This window comes from Plecotus auritus (assembly GCF_963455305.1).
Source record: "Plecotus auritus genome assembly, chromosome: 5".
In the NCBI taxonomy this organism is placed as follows: Eukaryota; Metazoa; Chordata; class Mammalia; order Chiroptera; family Vespertilionidae; genus Plecotus; species Plecotus auritus.
Genome location: NC_137776.1, coordinates 151,960,738 through 151,981,022, shown reverse-complemented (window position 1 = coordinate 151,981,022; position 20,285 = coordinate 151,960,738). Strand labels below are relative to the sequence as shown.

Here is a 20,285-nt window from a genome sequence, read left to right as displayed (position 1 = left end):
CCAGGACTCTATAGTTTGCGAGACAGTCAGTTCTCCACTAGAGGTGGGCTGGCAAGAGGACTGAGTGGTCTGGGAACCAAGCAATGAGAACCAGTCCAGAGGCCAGTCAAGTTCAAGTGAAAATGCTCTGAGGCAGAACAGAGCCTGGAGGGCCTGGAAGATTTGCGAGCAAGGAAGAGAGTTGGATACAATGAGGCAAGGGCCAGGCCTCTGCCCTGTTCCTCTATTAACAGAGAACAAAGGTGCACAGTATCCCAGTACCTGCCATCTCAGAAGAGGAAGCTTGGCCTGGGATTTGTTATTTTCCTTTTAGTAATTGTAATTTGAATTGAGTGAATGAATGAATGGAGTTTTGAATCCTGCTAATGAATGCTAACAAAGCAAATGATAAAGTAACAAAATGAAGTAAACAGAAAATTCAGAAACAGGGGTTTCTTCCTTAATTTTGCACAGTTTTGTGTACTTGTGATTGTTACACTGCATATGTAGGACATGGTCTTTTTCTTCTCATAAATTGTTTGTAGCTCAGTTTTTTTTTAATAGAATTAAATATAAATATTTCCCAAATATACTACATCTTCCAGATGTTCTATCATCTGGTTTAAGGGCCCTGACACTATCTCAAGCTTCCACCAGTATGTGAAATAACAGGGTAGAGATGAGTGAAGCTGAAAATATAAGTGAGCTCAAGATGTGATTTAAACATTTACTTTTAGATTTAAAGCAACTTTTAAGACCAACTTAGAACATTTGGGATACATCCTAAAGTTCTTTAAATTTAACATCACTCATAATTGTTAGGCATCCCTATAATTTTGAGCCAGTAATGGAAAATTTTATCTTTTTATGAATATGTGAGAGGAAACCTCTATACTGTACCAGAAACATTAACCCCATCAATAGCAGAATTGTTGTTATTGTTGTTAATGAATCCATCCCAATTCTAACTGAAATAATAAAATTTGCATGAAATCTGTATTTAATTACATTGGGGGAAATGTGTGGGATAATATACAATTTCAGAGATTTATAAAAGTATGAGATTTATAAAAGTATGAAAAAGTATCAATAGGTGTTGAGGAGCCTGATGAGGTTGGGCACTGAGCATACAGGGTGGCCTGGAATCTTTCTGGTCACATCTGCTTCCTCAGAGGAGGTTATGAGACCTTCTACTCAGAACATCCTGAATGTAGCATGGATGTAAAGCCCATTTCTCAAGAGAAGTTGAAACTTGAGAGAGCCTTTGTTAGCCAGGGTGAGAAACCGGTGCTCAACATCAGCTGCAGGCCATCTTCTGAGCCCTCCCATTCCTCAACCTTGGAAGTGCCAACCATGCATCCAGGTTTGAGATCCTCACCAACCTGCTCCTCATGGTCCTGCTGAGTGTCTCACTGAGGACCTCTGAGGCCTGTCTGGCCCATCTATACTACAAGTGGATCATCGCAGCTGACATTAGCTTCCACTTTTAAGCAACAATAGGCACGGTCCTGGCCCACTGTGAAGCTGGGATCTCTCATTTGCCCACCACCTGCATGGCTTACCTCATGAAGACCAAGCAGCTCCACCTGAAGGGGGCCTTCAATGACATTAAGCAGAGGAAGCATGTGATCTCGCCCAGCTTTGGCTTTTTGGACCAGTTCTTGCAACATGAATCTAAGATCCTGTCTTCCACGCCCACCTGCAGGCCCCATACTGCCCAGGGGAGGCAGCCAGCTCCTCATTCATAGCCCACATGCAGACACTGAGCCCCGGTGGGCAGGGCTCCTACTAAACATGCACAACTGCCCTACCTCCATGTGGGCGCCAGTGCCCACCCGTCCACAGTCTCAGTGCTCAGCCAGAGTCCCATGGCCACGGCCACATCCTGCAAAAACTGGGGTGAGGAACCAGCCCAGGCCCAAGAGCAACAGCAATTTTGTTTTTTAAATTGGTGGACATTTCATACCTGTGTAATACTATGCCAGTGTGACTGAGTAGTCACCAGGCTTACAGACAAAGTTCAGACTGACCTTGGGGCAGGTCTCAGGACCGAAGGAAGGAAGGCCAAGCCTGTGAGAGCACATGGAAGGCTGACTCCTGTACTTGCAGACTTCCTGCCCATTCAGGCTGCCCAGTCCTGGCATCTCAAAGTTCACCTTTTCACTTCTAGTGTAAGGCAATGAGTACCTGCAGCAACAGGGGAGAAACTCTTGCTAGGCTTGAAGAAAGGCTATTACAAAGCCAATTTGTTTGGAAGGAAACACTATTTCCACCTTATTTGTTTTTTACTTTGGTAATCTCAGTATTTGTCTCTGCTTCAGGGCCTAAGCTGATCACCAACATCTGAGGCAAGTAACCCTACAGGGTTCATCAGGACACCAGATATGTTCTGATTTGACCCCTTAAATGTTTTGGAGATTCCCTCTTGGGTCCAATGGAGGCAGTTGGTTGAAGTAGGGAGACGCTGGCCCTTCTGGGTGGCCTTTTCACTGTGGGCTCTTTCTTGAACTTCAGCATGATTCTTATTCACATTGAACCTTTCTCTCTGCACCTCTCCTCCCAGCAACTTTTGGGTCATTTGAAAGGAGTTCTTCAGACTGTAGACCGCCAATCACCCCTTCGAGGTGGTAGCAGTGGGAGGGAGTTGGAGGACAGGAAAAAGAGGTCCCTGCTATGTATTCTGGAATGAAAACTACAGATTTCCCCAGTATGCAGTCCTTACTCGTGCTTGTCTGTCTCCTGTGAGACTTGTTTTCTTCCCCACCCCCAGGGTTGTCTGTAAGCTGTTGACTTCTGGGATTTGCAGATTTCATAATGTGGTACTACTTCTTTTTTGTCTGCAGGTTATTTCTCCAGAGGAAAAGGCAGTAATTTCCTCAAATCCATACAAATGTGAAGAAAAGCACTACTACTGGTTGTTGTTCTTTATAGTGCAAAATAAAAATAGTAAGAGAAAAATGTATCTTATATAAATTAACCATTGCACTGTCCACATACATAACTGACAAAGAGTCTAAATTTATACATTTGCATAAATGTGACTAATTCAGGAAACATTTTTGTAATTTTTCACTCTGATATAATTTCAAACTTAGAGAAAAGTTACAAAAATAACAAAAACTCTCATAATTTAATCAGATTCACAAGTAACAAGCTCCCTCGTTTGCTTCCTTTATCCTCTCTCAGAGTCATTTACATTTACATGGCATTGCTTTTCTTTCTGAACCATTTGGGAATAAATTGCAGACATCATATCCCTTTATTCCTAAATTCTCCAATGTCTAACTAAGGACATTCTCTTACATGACGGAGAAAAGAAAGGATGCTTCCGTTTAATAACCAAGGGAAAACAATGAGCTGCTCTAACATTTCTTACTAAGGCACAAACCATGGGGATGGTCATATCTTGTATAGTTTCTCTTTCTTATTAACTTTTTAAATTGAATTTATGAGGGTGACATTGGTTAATAAAATTATATAGGTTTCAGGTGTACAATTCTATAATACATCATCTGTATATTCTGTTGTGTGTTCACCACCCCAATCTTTTACAGTTTCAACACAAAAGACCAATAAGTATGGAAATCAGTGCCCTGTTCTTGGTAAATCCTGATAAACATTCATCTGACAGGGGAAAAAACAACTTAAATGTATATTTGAAATAAAAAGTACTTTGGGATTTGTTTTATTTTTTGCTGTTGTTGTTTTGAATTAGACATTTTATTTTATTAAATGTCTTTATTAATTAGGGTATTACATGTGTCCTTATTCCCCCATTACCTCCCCCAGCCCCCCCATTCATGCCCTTACCCCCCCTGTTGTCTGTGTCCATTGGTTAGGCTTATATGCATGCATACAAGTCCTTTGGTTGATCTCTCCCCTTACCCCCACCCTCCCCTACCTTCCCTTGGGTTTGACATTCTGATTGATGTTTCTCTGTCTCTGGATCTGTTTTTGTTCATCAGTTTATGTTGTTGGGATTTGTTTTTCTAACAAAATGAACTTTGTGGCTAGATTTTGCTTTTCCACACTCCTCAATTAATATTGATATTTAATTCCATTCAATCTACTGTGCTCTGTGATCTGGAAATACTAGTAAACTAGTTTCAATTCAGTTTAATTACTCTCAGACCCTATCCCTGGACACCCTGACACCAGGGGCACCTTATCTTTCCTATACTATACATTCCTTCCATTTGCTGTAAAACTGTTAATCATTGAAATGTATGCACCATAATTGAAACTTCTGACGCACCAGATGTACTTTTTGCTTACTCCTCTGCCTACATAAGCACCCCTCCACTTTTCCAAAGTTGGGGCACTGTTTACAATTTCTTGAAGTTATTCTCTTGGGCCAAAGTCCTCGGCAAGGCCTAAATAAAAATCTTTCTAATACTTTCAGAGATTCAGATTCTTTTCATTGACATAACCATTGTACAATTATCATGAAGAGGAAATTTTATATTGAGACATTACTATCTCCAAAATTTAAATTTGGTCAGTTGTCCCTACAGGGTCCTTTATAACAATGGATCTACTCCAGGAGGGTGTGTTGCACTTATTTGTCATGTATCTTTGGTATCTTGCAATCTGAGATGGTGTTTGTCTTCTTTGTCTTTCATGACCTTAACAATTTTGAAAACTACAGATCTTACATTGTATTTTGGGCAAGAATACCACAGAAGCAATGTGTCTCCTTCAATGCATCATATCAAGAGGCACATTCTTGGTAGCCATTTGGTTAAGATGGTGTATCATAAAGTTGAAAGGATCTTTCACCCCATTGTGCTTGTACTATTCAAGTTTACTATCAACAGCCAAGGGGCAGAAAAATCAATGAGTTGTTACATTTTTATATTTAATCCTCACCTGAGATGTATTTTTATTGATTTTGAGAGAGAGGACGGGAGAGAGAGAGAGAGAGAGAGAGAGAGAGAGAGAGAAAGAGAGATCTGTTGCCTCCCACACACACCCTGTCACCTTTCAGTGTACATGACACCACTGAAATTAACTGCGCCACTTGGCCAGGGGGGTTGTTGTGTTTTAAAAGGTTCATGTGACAATATCTATAAGAATGTCAGGCATCTGAGTCATGTTTGTGCAGTTATGAATAACCGTAAGTGGCAGAATGAAGATTTTCCTTTTCCTCCAGAGACTAAGTTTCCTCCATAACCTTAAAGTAGATTGAGTCTTGAGTTCATCTATCTGGCTGCAACAACGCGTCTGCTCCAACAATGTTACCATGTAGTTTCCCACATTGTTTGCCTTCTGTTTCTTTGTGTCTCTCTTGATCACTTCCACGCTGACGTTTTGTATTTGGTAACACAAAGACTACTTATTTTGGAAAATCACAATTATGGGGACAGAATTGAAAAAAATTCCCAAGTCTCTTTTCATCAGGGAATCCATAAAAAAATCAATACAGAGATAAAGCATAAAGAAAGCATGGATAGTGTTGAAAAATGGGTAGGACTGGGAACAGGGGTCCAGGAACACAAAGTAAACAAGAAGTCAGGGGTCATCTTTCCCACAGTGCCAATAGGGATTTGGGGGAGATATTGACCTGACCCAATTCAGCAGAGGGTGCTATGCTTTCTTGTGTAAATGCAGCATAACACTTAGGTATACCGAGCTTCAACTAAAAAAATGTACCTAGCCTTGGCAGGGTAGCTCAATTGCTTAAAGTGCCATTCCCATACACCAAGTTACAGGTTCGATCTTCAGGTTGGGCACATACAAGAATCAACCAATGAATGTGTAAATAAGTGGAAAAACAAATCAATGTTTATCTCTCTCTCTCTCTCTCTCTCTCTCTCTCTCCCTCTCCTCTCTCTGAAATCAATCAAAAAATAAAAAGATGTACCTAAAACACATGTAAATCACTTTGTAGAGATCACTTTGCCTTTGTAGCATTTTAAGGTAAGTATTATCTTACAACAAATTTACTATATGCCAGGCATTATTCCACTTGTTTTTGAGTATATTAACACATTTGCCATCTCAATAATAGTGTAAAATGGTTACTATTATTCCCATTTTGTAGATGAATAATCTGAGGCCCAGAGAATACAGTGACTTGTCCAAGTTCACATGGCTATTAAGCACAGAATTTCTGTAAAGGGCCAGGAAGTGAACATTTTAGCCTTGAGCCATGCGGTCTCTGTCGCAACTACCCAGCCCTACATTTGTGGAGCAATAGCCATTAAAGATAATACATAAATGAATGAGTATGTTTATGTTCTAACAAAATTTCATTTATGGGCACTGAAATGTGAATTTCATATCATTTGCATGTGTCATGAAATATTTATCCTTTTGATTTTTTCAACCATTTAAAAATCTAAAAAAAGCATTCTTTTTTTAAAAAAGGATATGCATTTTATTTTTTATCATTATTATTATTATTTAATTCTCATCCAACCACATTCTTAGAGAGAGGAAGGGAGAGAGAAAGAGAGAAACATCAATTGGTTGGCCTTCTGCAGGTGAACCCACAACCCAAGTGTGTGCCCTGACCAGGAATTAAACCAGTTGGGCAACCTTTCAATGCACAGGACTACGGTCAAAGAACTGAGCAACTCTGGCCAGGCTAAAAAGCATTTTTAACTCCCAGGTGGTATAAAAATGTCAGCAGACTGGGTTTAGCTCTTGAGCTGTAGTTTCCTGCAGTAAGTGGTAGAGCCAGGACTTGAACCCAGGCAGTGTGAGTCCAGCAAGCTCTTAACCATTGTGTGTCTGTGTGTGTGTGTGTGTGTGTGTGTACACATGTGCACACATGCACATGCAGGCTATATCATGATGATAATCATACAGTGCTCTTTATTTAAAAAGCTCAGCAAAGTATATAGGAGAAACTAACAGCCATCTATAAAATCACAGCTCAGAAATAACCACTATTAATATTAGATAGTTTCTTTTATTCTTTTGTCCGCTGTATGTAGTATTCAATTTATTAATTCTGGTTTTTCACTTCTCATACGCGTTTTCTACACTTCCACATAGGCCATACAATCATCATAGTTAATAGATATGTAATAATTCATTTTAAATGTACTATTTTGAAAGAATCCTACAGCTAATAATTTCATAAAGCCAAGGATCCTTTTCTTAAGTGAGCGGTTGGTCACCTTTCATTTATCTCCCACACAGTTGCATTTCTACGAGTGGATTTGTAAAAGCAACCGGTCTGCAGACAGGGATGGAGGAAAAAAGGCTTTGGAATCCACCAGACCTGGATTTAGCTTCTCTTCGTGCCTTGATTAGCCAAACGATCCTGAGCACATGGTTAACTTCCCACACCTCCGTTTTGCCTTGCTTTGAAAATGAACCAAGACCACCATACATCAAGTACTGAGCCTCTTCCCAGCACAGCGCAAAGGTCACTTGGTTACAGCCAGCCCTTACGTTCCCTGCCACCCCCACCACTCCTAGTCCCCAACGCAGCCCACAGGAAAGAGACTATTTCACTCATGGATATAAAGAGAGTGTCCTTTTCTGTTTTGTGCAAGACATGAGTTTTCTCCCTGGAGTGAAAATGGGCTGGCAATCACGGGGAAATAGGAAGGATTAATGAGGTGGGTGTGACCTGAGTTGAAAGCCTCCACCCCACCCACCTTTCCTGCCCCGCCCCCATGAGGAGGTTACTCTTGAAATTTTCAAACTGAAGCAGTGCCGGGGTTTCTACAACAGCAGGTGGCATTCTGACATCAGCAGAGGCTGTGTTCCTTTTCCCAGGTACGGAGGACCTCCGACCAGACATCTGAAAGGACTTCAGAGACCAGCCAACTCCATGAGCAGCAAGGAGCCCATGGAGCTGAAGACTGTGACTGCCTCTGAAGCCGACGGCTACAGAAACACCGCCTTCCAGGTGAGCAGAACTTTCATCTATTTTTAAGACCAAGTAAGTGGAAATAATCCTCTTTCCATGTTCTTAACTAAAGCAGTGGAGTTATTGGAACCCAGTAAGATTTTTAATGGCACTTTTTAAACCTATTGTTTTTCCTTCTTTGGGTGGACAAACCTGAAAAGTCTCTTTTAACCAGAATCTATTTTGATTCCTGACTTGCCTTATCACTTGGAAACAAGACTCTTCTGCTTTTGTCCATCTAGCTCCAGGCAGGGACACAGTATGTACCTGCAGGCTGGGTGAGAGAGAAAGAAGAGAGAAAATTCAGATCCTGAATATAGTTCACACTTCAGGGTTTCTTTCTCTTAAACCAGGTCCCCAATCTCTGAGAGATGGTGGCCTGGGTGCCTACACCAGTGCAGCCAGGTTATACAAACCAGGCTCATGTCATCAACCAAAACGCACTGAGTGATTAATGTTGCTTGGCCCAGGGCTGGGTGCCAAAGAGACGCAGGAATCCCATCATTGGGAAACACCAGGCTGCCCCGACTGGGTCTGGCCTGGGGATTTTTCAGGGCTGTTCCTAAATGTGCTTCCTTTCCTGGGCCGACATTCAACATGGGAGCCTGCAATTCCTTGGACTTCAGAGTCACTAAACAGGCAAAACAAACTTTTAGGCATTAGCAAAAGAGGAACAAGGAAGGTAAAAGGGCTATGACACAAATCCTGACTCTTTCACTCACAAGTTATTAAAACTTCCCCGAGCCTCAGTCCAGTTGCCTGCACAGAGGTCACAGTGGTGCCCATAAGTTATAAGTGTAGGGGGAGGAAAAAAATATTTTCTCTATCCTCTTAGATTCAGTGCCTGGGGTCTGTGAATTAAACTGATAAATGATAGATTTACAGAAAAAGAGTTACACAAATTTTATTAATATTTTTAATTTTACCTGCACTGGGCTTTATAGAAAAGAAGTAAGACTCAGGGGCTTATATGCCTTTTTAATATATTTATATGTTTTTATTGATTTTTTTAGAGAGAAAGGGAGAGGAAGAGAGAGATAGCAACATCTATAGAGAAACAGGGCATCATATACCTTTTTAACAAAGAACGGGTAAATGTGAAGAAGTGTCTAAACAAAGAGAGGTTGGACTTTTAGGGCCAATATATTGTGGGAAACCGACTGGGAAGTAAATAGGGGGACTAATGGAAGATAAGGTTTGTTAGTGAGGTTTGCTTATGCAATCTTACCTCAATGCCATCTCTGTTTCCAGTGGTAAGGGGTGTTCACCTCTTTCTCATTTGGGAGAGGGGGACACATGTACAGGGGAATGTATGCCCTGTTTTAGGGCAGATAGGGGAAAAGAAAGAGCTCTTTCTGTGTCTGCTTTTTGTCAATTGCCTTTAGCTCAAAAAATTCTTATGCCCAAGTGTCATATTTGGGGTGGCATATCTTTTTTTAATATTTTTTTATTGATTTCAGAGAGGAAGGCAGAGGGAGAGAGAGAAAAACATCAGTGATGAGAGAATCATTGATTGGCTGCCTCCTGCACTCCCCCCACCAGGGACCAAGCCTGCAACCCTGGGCATGTGCCCTTGACCGGAATCGAACCCAGGACCCTTTAGTCACAAGCCAACGCTCTATCCACTGAACCAAACCAGGGCTGGGGTGGCATATCTTTATCACCTTCAGAAGGGCTAAATGAGAAGAAAAGCATAGAGCAAAGGGCCTATTATGATCCAAGAGTGTTAAAGGGATGGAATGGGATAAAGAGGTAACGTGAACACAACAGCAAGACAGAAGTGTCTGCTAAGGAGAAAGGTCCATGTCACAGCAACTGGCTGCTCCGTCAGTGAGGAGGACACACCAATGGTGGCCCTGCTGTTTTCTCTTTGTGTTGTTTTGTTGGTGGTGGTGGCGCTAATGACTGAATGCCCTGTGTTCTATCCCTCACTTTCTTCTATCAAAACAGAGCATCTCTAGGCTTCAGGGTGCACAGCAGGGCAGCTCAAACGTAGCAGATCACTGCACACCAACACCAATCAATGGTGACCAAGCTATTTCTTCCCATGCTTGCTTTTCAACAAGAATTTCCAGGGACAAGTACTCAGCAAAACCATTAACTACCCTCTAAGACATGGCCATCACTAGGAAGAGATCCCAACTCAAGAAGGAATAATACACTATTCTGGCCCTCAAGGAATAGGGCAGGCAGAAACAAATGAGCAATTGTAATTATAATATAACGTGATGGGAAACAAAAACAAAAGAAATATACCCCTAGAGGTTGGCGCCAAATACCTTGTAAATAAATGTAGGTGGAGCTGGGTGACTGAGTGTGTGACAGCACCACAGAGGGAGAGAGAATATCAGATAGGGCTTAAAGGGTAGGCAGTGGTCCCCAATTGAACAGAGCATCAAAAAGAACTGTCTGTGCACAAGCCCAGGGGCCTGAAAAAGCATGTGTGCCAGGACAAGAGGGCAGGCTGGCACTAGATCACATAGCCTCTGTGTGCGATAAGGCATTTCAGAAGGAACCAATCAGAATTAATACTATCAAATTTTTTAAAATATATATTTTATTGATTTCAGAGAGGAAAGGGGGGGGGGAGAGAGAAAGAAACATCAATGATTAGAGAGAATCATTGATCAGCGGCCTCCTGCACACCCCCTACTGGGGATCGAGCCCACAACCTAGGCATGTGCCCTTGACCAGAAATGAACCCAGGACCCTTCAGTCCGCAGGCCGATGCTCTATTCACTGAGCCAAACCAGCCAGGGCTATACTATCAAAATTTTTAAGAGTACTTTACTACCCCTGTTGAAGGTGGACAGAAACAGAAAGAGATGTGTGTGTATGTGTGTGCAGTGGGAGATTAGTATAATAATCTAAACTAGGAGATTAGTATAATAATCTAAACTAGGTTGGAGGCAGTGGAAACTGATGTCAGGTGGGGAAGCCCGATTGCTGATAAGAGGGCCTCCAGCACTAGAACTTTTTTAAATTAAATTTATTGGGGTGACATTGGTCAACATGAACATATAGGTTTCAGGTGTGAGTTTCTATGTTACAAGATCTGTGTATATTGCACCATGTTCTCACTACCCAAAGTCAAATCTTCTCCTCTCACCATGAATAATGCTGCAATGAACATAGGGCATTTGCATATATCTTTGCAAATACATGATTTTGAGGTTTTCGAGTATATGCCCAGGAGAGGAATCAGCACTGGAATTGATGGGAGTCTGGAATAAGAGCTGTTGGCTCTGAAGATTTCAGTTTTCTCCTCTGTAAGGAAGGATAATAATATCTTATATTAGGGTTGTTGAGAGAATTAAGTGAGCTAAATAAGTTTTTAAAATAATGTCATAAATATGTCATATATGTAGAAAACAAACAGTTCTGTATTATACCATTCAAGCTGTATAACAAAATATCACACAGACTGGGTGGCTTATAAACAGAAATTTATTTCTCACAGTTCTGAAGTCCAAGATTAAGGCAACAGCAGATTCCGGGTCTGGTGAGGACCCACTGACACTGAACTCAAGTTCGGCTGCCGCTTTGATAGCCAATACTCAAGAGACAGATGCTGGTGCAAGGAAAGACACGGTTTATTCAAGTGCCAGCAGCCTGAGAAGAGGGCAGACTCCTGTCCCAAAGACCATCTTAACATCTCAGTGCACACCGGGGTTTTTATTAGGAGGGAGAGAGAAAGCAGAACAAATAAATAAGTGACTAGGGGGTTGACAGTTCTCTACTGTAAGTTAGCACAGTGCATTCTGATGATTATCTCAAAACTGGTAAAGGGAAGATCCAGTTTTTATGGTTGAGAGTCAGCAAGTCTCCTGGAGCCAGAACATCCAGTTGCTGGAGTCAGCCTCCTCCCTGAAGCTAGTTCCAGCAACTCTTACACACATATGCTGCTCATCCGTGGGATACATATTAGTTAACAATTCATCTTTAACAAAAGCACTCTTAACAGAAACAATATTAAAAGAATAGAGGGGTGAGTTACCCTACCTCCTCAGAGACAGCCATCTTTTTGTTGTGTCCTCACATGGAAGAAGGATGCAAGAGCACTCTCTGGGGCCTCTTTTATAAGAGCACTTCTCCTATACACAAGGGCTCTTCCCTCAGGATGCAATCACCTCCCAAAGTGTCCACCTCCTACACCACATTGGGAATTAGGGTCTCAACATATGGATTTGTTGGGGACAGAAATATAAGACCATAGCAAGAGCCTAGCATACAGAATAAACATAATCATAGTGGCCTTTGGTGCTGGGGCAGGGTAAGGAGAGTGGCGAGTAACCATTTCTAGCTTCAGATGTCAACGTGGAAGTTTATTTAGATAGGAAATCTGGAAATAGCGTTGGAGTGAGGAAAAGAGTGAATTGGTTTTGAGGCCTGCTGGTTGAAATTCAGGTGATTTCCTACACCTGGATAAAGAAGGAGATGAAGCAGGAAATGGATGCACAGCTGCACCTGGAGCCTAGAAGGGGACATCAGCCATCTGGGGGCCATGAGCACCGAGATGGGCCACAGGCGTGGATGAGACCTCCTGGAGGGAAAGCTGGGAGGCTCCTGTGTTGAGTGAGCAGAAAAATTGGAGAAGTCAGATGGAAGGGTCAGAAGGGTCGGGGGGGGGCCAAGGGAAAAGAGAGCTACCAGGTCAACAGCAAAACCTCCTCTGGGGAACAGAGGAGCACATCGAATGAGACAAGTTCATTTGATTTGCCAATTGCTCGTGACCTGGGGGAGAGGGTAGGGGCAGTTTATGTTATGAGTGGGAGTTAAGAGACTGGAGACAATGAGGGCAGAAGGGACATCCCTGAAGGGACTGAGAGAACTGGGGAGAGAGAGAGACGGGCTCAGGGGAGACAAGGCTGGGCTTGTAGGCAGGGAGAGATTTTATTTACTAAAATTATTTTATTGTGAAATTTGACATGCAGAAATACACAGAGCCAAGTAGACAACTTATTATAAAGTGCCACCCAGGTTAAGAAACAGGATGTTGCCATCCCTCTGCTCTGAGGCCCCAACTGCGAGCCTTCTGTCATAACTGCCCCCTCCCCCAGGGTCCAGCTGCCCCAGCTTTATGGTCATTGCTTCCCTGCTTTGCTTATACTTTAACTGCTAGTGATGAATCCCCAAGCACCACCTTTTCCTGTTTTTTAACTTTTTGCAAGTAGAAACATACAAGAAAAATGCTTTGCTCACTGTAAAATGTTTATATGGAAGTAAGCAAGCTGAATCATTTTGTAACTGGCTTGTCTGGTTCAGTTTAAAATGTCTAAGATTCGGCTGCTGCAGTGTTGCATGTAACTGGAGTTCATCCAATTCCATTGATGTACTGTATTCTCCATAAATATTACACTGTTTATTTTTACTGTTAGTGGACAGTTAGATTTGGAGCTTTTGGGAGCTTTTACAAACAACAAAGCTATGAATACTGTTTTATATATCTAAGAAGTGGAATTGCTAGGTTATTAGGAATGCATATATATGTTTTCAACTTTAGTAATAAGGCCAAACTGGTTTCCTAAGTGGTTTTACCAAGTTACACTGCCATCCACAGAGTGTGAGTTCCTGTTACTCCATAGCCTCACCAATATTTATCTGGCTTTTTAATTTCAGTGATTCTGGTAGGTGTATGTATAGAAGTATATCACTGTTAAAACAAAATTATAATTGAACTTTAATTCCTGTATGTTATTGGCCATTAGATGCCTCTTTTATGAAATACTTGTTCAAGTCTCTTGCCCATTTTCCTTACTGATTTTGTCCCTTTTTTATTGATTTAAAAGAGTTCTTTAAATGTTTCAAATACAAACTCTTTCTCAGTTATATGGTTTGCAAATGTCTTCTATCACTGAAGCTGTCTTTCACTGGAATATTCTGATGAACAAAGTGAATTACATTGTGTCCCATTTATCAGGTGTTTTTCTGTTTTATATATCCTGTTTAAGACATCTTTTCCTTGGCCCTGGTGGATAGCTCAGTTGATTAGGGTATCATCCCAATATGCCAAGGTTGCAGTTTTAATCCCCAGCCAGGGCACATACAATAATCAACCAATGAATGTCTAAGTAAGTGGAACATCAAGTCAATGTTTTCTTTCTCTAAAAACCAACAGGTTTTAAAAAATATGTTTTCCTTAGAGAGAAAAAACTAATAGTTGCCAGATGGAAGGGATTGTTGGAAGACTAGATGAAAAAGGTAAAAGGAAGAAGAACAAATTGGCGGTTACAAAATAGTCACAGGAATGTCAAGTACAGCCTAGGGAATATAGTTAATAATATTGTAATAACCATGTATGGTGCCAGGTGGGTATTAGACTTACCTGGGGATTACTTCATAAATTATATAAATGTCTAACCACTTTGCTGTATATCTGAAACTAATATAAAACAATATTCAATGTGAACTGTAATTGGAAAATTTAAAAACAAATCGTTTCCTAACCCGCAAGATCATAAAGATACCCTCCCATATTTTCTGAAAGCTTGTTCTTGCTTCTACATTAAGGCTTCTAGTCCCCTGAAATTGATTTTTATGTATAGTGTAAGTGGGAGTCAAGTTTTTTGTTTTTTCTACCTGGACACCCAATTATTTCAGCATCACTTTTTTTAAAAACCCATCTTTTTCCCATTTGAAAAATACCACATTTGCCACGTGTTCATATTTGGTGCATGACTTTTTAGAATAGAGTGACTGAAAGATTTTTCCAAACTCAATGGAGGTGGATGGATCCAGAGAAGAGAGAGAGGGACAGCAAGAGAAGTCAGATAAAGTTCCAAATTTCCAAGGGTGAAAATTCAGGCAAGTTTTTGAAAGAACACCTTTATTGAAGGTGTCCCTCAGAATCCCATATCAGGTTGCCTTATGCTCATGAGGAAGTCAGATGGGTGGAAACCGCTTAGGAAAGTCTGGAGGCAAGACCAGACGGGAAATGTGCCTCCGCCCTGCTCACACACAGAGGAAGGCTGACCTGCTCCGTGAATTGTCTGGTGTGCCAGTCAGGTATGGAGAGTTTGTTCAATGGAGGTTAACATTTGAGAGGTCATATAAGCGCTAGAACATTGGCATGGACTTCTAACCCAGATTCTTTGAATATAATAGTTCTGAGGTTGGAAGAAATTATGCAAAGTGAAGAGGAAGAGTATTGTTTCTCCAGCACACTAGTCAGGGAGGTCAGTGTAATCACACTCAGGTTATTAAGTAGGTTTTCACATAGGTCAGGACAAGCGTGGCTGGAGCTATCCAGATGCTTTTTCCCCCATCAGCGAATTAAAACACAGAAAACCCATGACAATACAGCACTTTGCTTTTGTGAAGGATGTTTAAAAAATAAAAAAAAATTGCATTCTCTGTTTTTCCCCTCAGATCTGTATGATCATCCCTAGACATACTTAATTCTAAAGGAAAATAACCTAGATGACTATAACCCATGTCATTTCCATGACATCTCAGAGGGGATGTGCTTAACGATTTTGTTTTTTCCTCATTCAAGCATTCCTGAAATGATTCCCTTCAAAAAAGGTGTGTGTGTGGGGGGGGGGAGGAAAGGCACTTACTCATTAGTAATTAAGGCATTGGAATGTGGCATAATAATGTGGATAAAAGTAGATATTAACTGAAGACTAGGGCGGATCTGTCCAATACGTATGTACAAGCCACATATGTAATTTTACGTTTTTCTACAAATTCATGAAACATGTAAAATGAGCCCTCGCCATTTTGGCTCAGTGGATAGAGCGTCGGCCTGCGGACTGAAGGGTCCCGGTTTCAATTCCGTTGAAGGGCATGTACCTCAGTTGCAGGCTCCAGACCTTCGTAGGGGACATGCAGGAGGCAACCAATCGATGTGTCTCTCACATTGGTGTTTCTCTCGTTTCTACCTCTCCCTTCCACTCTCTCTAAAAATCAATGGAAAAAATATCCTTGGTTGAGGATAAAAATATTTTTTTAATTAAAAAAAAGTAAAACGAAACAGGTTTAATTAATTTTAGCAATATAGATTATTTAACCTGAAATACTGAAAATATTATCATTGCAACCTGCGATTAATGTAAAGTTATTGAGATGCTTTCTTTACATCCTTTGTTTCATACTAAGTCTTTAAAATCCAGTGTGTTTTTATACTTAACAGTACATTCCAATTTTAATGCTAAATTTTTATCAGAAATATTTAATCTGTATTTAGATTTTATAAAATGTATAGTTGCAAAAGTAGATTCATACCCAAGTTGCAAACATACTTAAATATTTTCCAATGAATGAATCTCTCACGTTCATTTTAAAATTTAAATTAGTTAAAATTTAAATAAAATTGACTTTCAGGTTCTCAGTGGCACTAGTTACTTTTCAAATACTTGGTAGCCACATGTATTGATGACTCAGGTAATATACATATTTTTTGGTTTGGGAGGATACAAAAAAAAAAATCTGATACTATTTATCACTTGATCATACAGATTCTCCCTTGTGACACATGTGACTTTTCTATTTAAATCTGAGGTTGTTGGTGACATTAACAGGATGGTGGAGTAAAGACCTGCAAAGGTCTCTTTCATAAAAGCAACAAGAATGCTGGGGAAATTGTCCAAATCACTTTTTTAAAACTCTGGAAATTAATCAAAGCCTCACAGCAATTCGGAGAGTGTCTTGTGTGTGTTGTTTTTTCCACGTAAAACAACTAAATTCCAATTAGAACAGCAAGCATTCTGGTGTCTTAATTTCCTAGTCCTATTTCACTCTCCTCTGACTCACGATAGTCTGGAAAAACAACTCTGAAATCACAGTGAAAACTAGCAGCCTAACAGCTTATGGAGGGGGCAAAATTCCCAGGTAACTGCCATTATTTGACCTGTCTTACAGTTCCTTTAGAAAATCCCACAAGGCTTATCTGTCTTAGGTCTGACTTACAGCTCACCCACCATGATTTCCCTGGAGCCAACCATTATAAAGGCGTTTACCTGAAGCAGTGATAACAGTTGGGGGGAAAAAGCTTATAACAAGTGAAAAGATTGGCTTAGTAATCACACACTTCCCAACATAAAAAGGTCCAGAAAAAAATTTTAAAAGACCAATGTGAAAAAAAAAAAAAAGAGACAGAAAAGATAAATTACTAAAAGCAGGCAAATCTGAACTTGTTACTTTACTTTTAATTTGGTGACCTCATCTTAGTGGCCAGGCCCTTAAAGGGCAGGACTAAAGCTTTCGTTCCACAGTCCCTTAATTTAAAACGAGGGTGGTGGTGCTCACTGACCCATCTCATCCAGACACTGCTGATGTTGTTGAGAAGCTGGGCCCTGCGTGCTAGCCAAACTGCTATTTGTCAGATTAAAAAAAAAAATCAAAGGTGGGAGTATTTGGAATTTTATATAGAACAGGTTATTGTGAGCATGAATCTGAAGTCCCTATTGTGCCACAGAGTATAGAATTCTTTCTTCAAATTGCAGATTTAGGCAGACAGAGTGCAGCATGATTTTCACTCTAAGCCGGGATCTGGATCTGGAGGCATCTAATTGGACTCCACACATGGGCTAACGTGTTTGACCCAGAAGCCACTTACAGCCTTGGCATGTCTAATTGTTCTTTCTTGTTACTTTAAAAGGGAGGGAGGGAGGGAGGGAGGGAGGGAGGGAGGGAGGGAGGGAGGGAGGGAGAGAGGGAGAGAGAGAGAGAGAGAGAGAGAGAGAGGAAGAAGATGCACACCATGTGTCCTTTGGCAGGAATTAAAGATAGAGGTTTCTTAAGGAAACCCTATGACTCACATGGTTAAGGAGCCTTCCAGGGTGTTCAGGAACAAAATAGATAGTAGATGATTACTAGGAATGGTTAAATCAGGAAGCAGGGCAATGTACTGGGAGACTTCTTAATATTCATTCCAGTTTCCTGGTTTTGCAAAGTCAAGGCTCTGTTTGCTTCTTTTCCTCCAAGAGCCAAAATTCTTTGACATAAACCATGACATTTATTGATTCAACAAATATGTATTGAGCTCTGACATAGTGCCAGGCATTATGCAAGGTGATGAAAACAGAGAGCCACTGTTTGGTTAAAAGCAGTTAATAGTGGCCAAGTCGTACAACGCAGAGTGAAGGTGAGCTCACCTAGGTTGTGGGTTGGAGAATATTTCCCAAATATTCCAAATGAACCCTTACAGGTCTTCATTCTTTCCCTCATTTATTCCAAATATACATTGAGCATCTACTCTGTGATAGGTGGAAGGAAATACCCAGTAGAGCAGAAATAACTCCCCAAGCTACCATGTCAAGAACCATTTTTTCCACATTGCATCGTGTGGAGAAGGCAAGGCCCTGACTGGGAAGGCATGAGAGATGTGAGCAGGGAGACAGAAAGGCTGGTGAAGACAGGCACACAGGAGTAGAGAGGCCAGTCAGGTCTGATTTACCTCAAAATCCTGGTCCGAAGGATCCAAAACCAATGATACGTTTAGGTGTAAAACTAAATTTCTATACTGTGTGGACTCAGGAACATTTCAGAAAAAAAAACTAGCCTGCCAGATTATAAGGGGTTGTAACTCCTCCATGAAACATGATCAGAAAGTAATTCATTAATGTGAGGCAAGGCTCTTCACACCATGAGGAAGTGTCGGTCATAATCCAGAAGGGGCCAGCACAGATAGACCTGCTCTCCTTCCCCACTCTCCAGTCGCCTAAACCTCCTGACCCGCTCATCTTCGGGAGCACACCAAAGTTCCTCACAGCACAACCTGCACAGTTGTGCAGTTGTCCACTGATGGGTTCTACTTCCCTGTCAGTGTCCCGCCCTTTCAATTCTATCACTTTACAACTTTGCTAGCGTTTAAAGAATTTTTATTTCTCTAATTCAAATTACTGCATCATGAGTTTCTCATCCACCCAAATCCATTGGTTCGGGAACATTTGCAGGGAGGAAGTTGGTCAGAGAGCATAGGTCTGACTTGTGCAGCCATGACGATTTAAAATAAAGAATTGCTGCCCCGCCAGCGTAGTTCAGTGATTGAGCGTCGACCTATGAACCAGGAGGTCACCGTTCAATTCTTGTGGGCTTGATCCCCAGTGTGAGGCATGCAGGAGGCAGCGGGTCAGTGATTCTCGCTCATCATGGATGTTTCTATCTCTCTCTCCTTCTCCCTTCCTCTCTGAAGCCAATATACGTATATATAATTTTTTTAAAAAAAATAAAGAATTGCTTAATTGAGGCCCAGACCCATGCAGATAAAGGAGGTGGAGAACAAAGATCCAGTCACATGGTATATTGGATCTAGCAAGGAGGGGAAAGAGATAAAGGCACACAAAGCCAACAAAGTGTTAGGCTTCCTGTTGGCCCACATGTCCACTTCCTCATTCCCCTGTAGACCACGAGGTCTTTAGGTCAGAGAATGGAAACAAAGAAATAGAGGAGGAAGAATTTAGTAATCACAGGTGGGAATAAGAGGTAGTCTGTAATGTTCCAAGCACTGACTCCACTGTATGTGGAAATGACAAGGGGGCTCTCATTAAAGAGGAAGTAGGAGAGCGAGGATAAGGGTGAGCCAGATGGGAGGCCGGGAGTGTGAGGGGGGAAGGGGAAGGGTGACAGGCCGGCACAGATGCTGAGGCTGAAAGCCACAAACTGAATGAATCATGAGGACAGCAAAATTTTGATCCCTTCAGACTACTAGAGATTTGCCTCTAAAAACAAATCAGAGGAGGAAATAAGACTAAGGAGAATTAATAGATTCAAAGTGATTATATACTTGTTTCTTTTTTATTTTCTCAACTGTAGGAAGATATTTTGCTAGTAAGAGTATTTCTAGTTCCCTCATGGCTAAATGGGTTGCATCTTTGGACTTTCAGACACAGCAAGTTTATTCCAGTTAACCAATAGAAGTAGTTAGTACCTTGAATCTTTAAATAGTCCTTACCCTGACTATTTAAATAATCAATTGTATGATTTATGGTTGATAGCTTTTTTTCTAAACTCTCTTAAGAACGGGAATCATATATGCAATGCCAACAACCAGCACAGTAGGTGCACAGTAAATATTTGTTAGAGGAATGGCTGAGAATGCCTGGGACAGAGCCTCAAGGAACTGTATGTGACAATGAAGGGTGAATGAAAAGGTTGATATGGTACAAGAAAGGGAGAAGGAGAAGTCTGGGTCGTAAGAGGAAACTAGCAAAACATGTTATCACAGAAGTCAGGGACAAAAGTATTTTAAGGAACACTTAATACAATGAAAACTGGATTTAGGGAAATGGAAACCATTGATGACTTTGACAAGGGTGATCTCCATAGCATGGTAGGGGTGAAAGCCATACTGGAATGGGTTGAAGAATGAATATGAGGCAAGATATGGACCTAGTATCTTAGCTCATTTAGGCTGCTATAACAAAATATCATAGACTCAGTAGCTTATAAACAATAAAAAATTATTTCTCACAGTTCAGGAAGCTGGAAACCTAAG

The 20,285-nt window shown here is 41.1% G+C and overlaps 1 protein-coding gene across 1 annotated transcript in view; it reads left to right on the top strand.

The window, feature by feature from the left end:
* Positions 1-7,768: 7,768 nt before the first annotated feature.
* SLC28A3 (solute carrier family 28 member 3) overlaps positions 7,769-20,285 on the top strand; it is a gene marked incomplete at both ends in the record, with an annotated part of 55,425 nt that continues 42,908 nt past the window's right edge. Inside the window, one exon of the mRNA XM_080669095.1 lies at positions 7,769-7,846. Coding sequence (XP_080525221.1) covers positions 7,769-7,846 — 78 coding nt within the window. The remainder of the gene's footprint in view (positions 7,847-20,285) is intronic.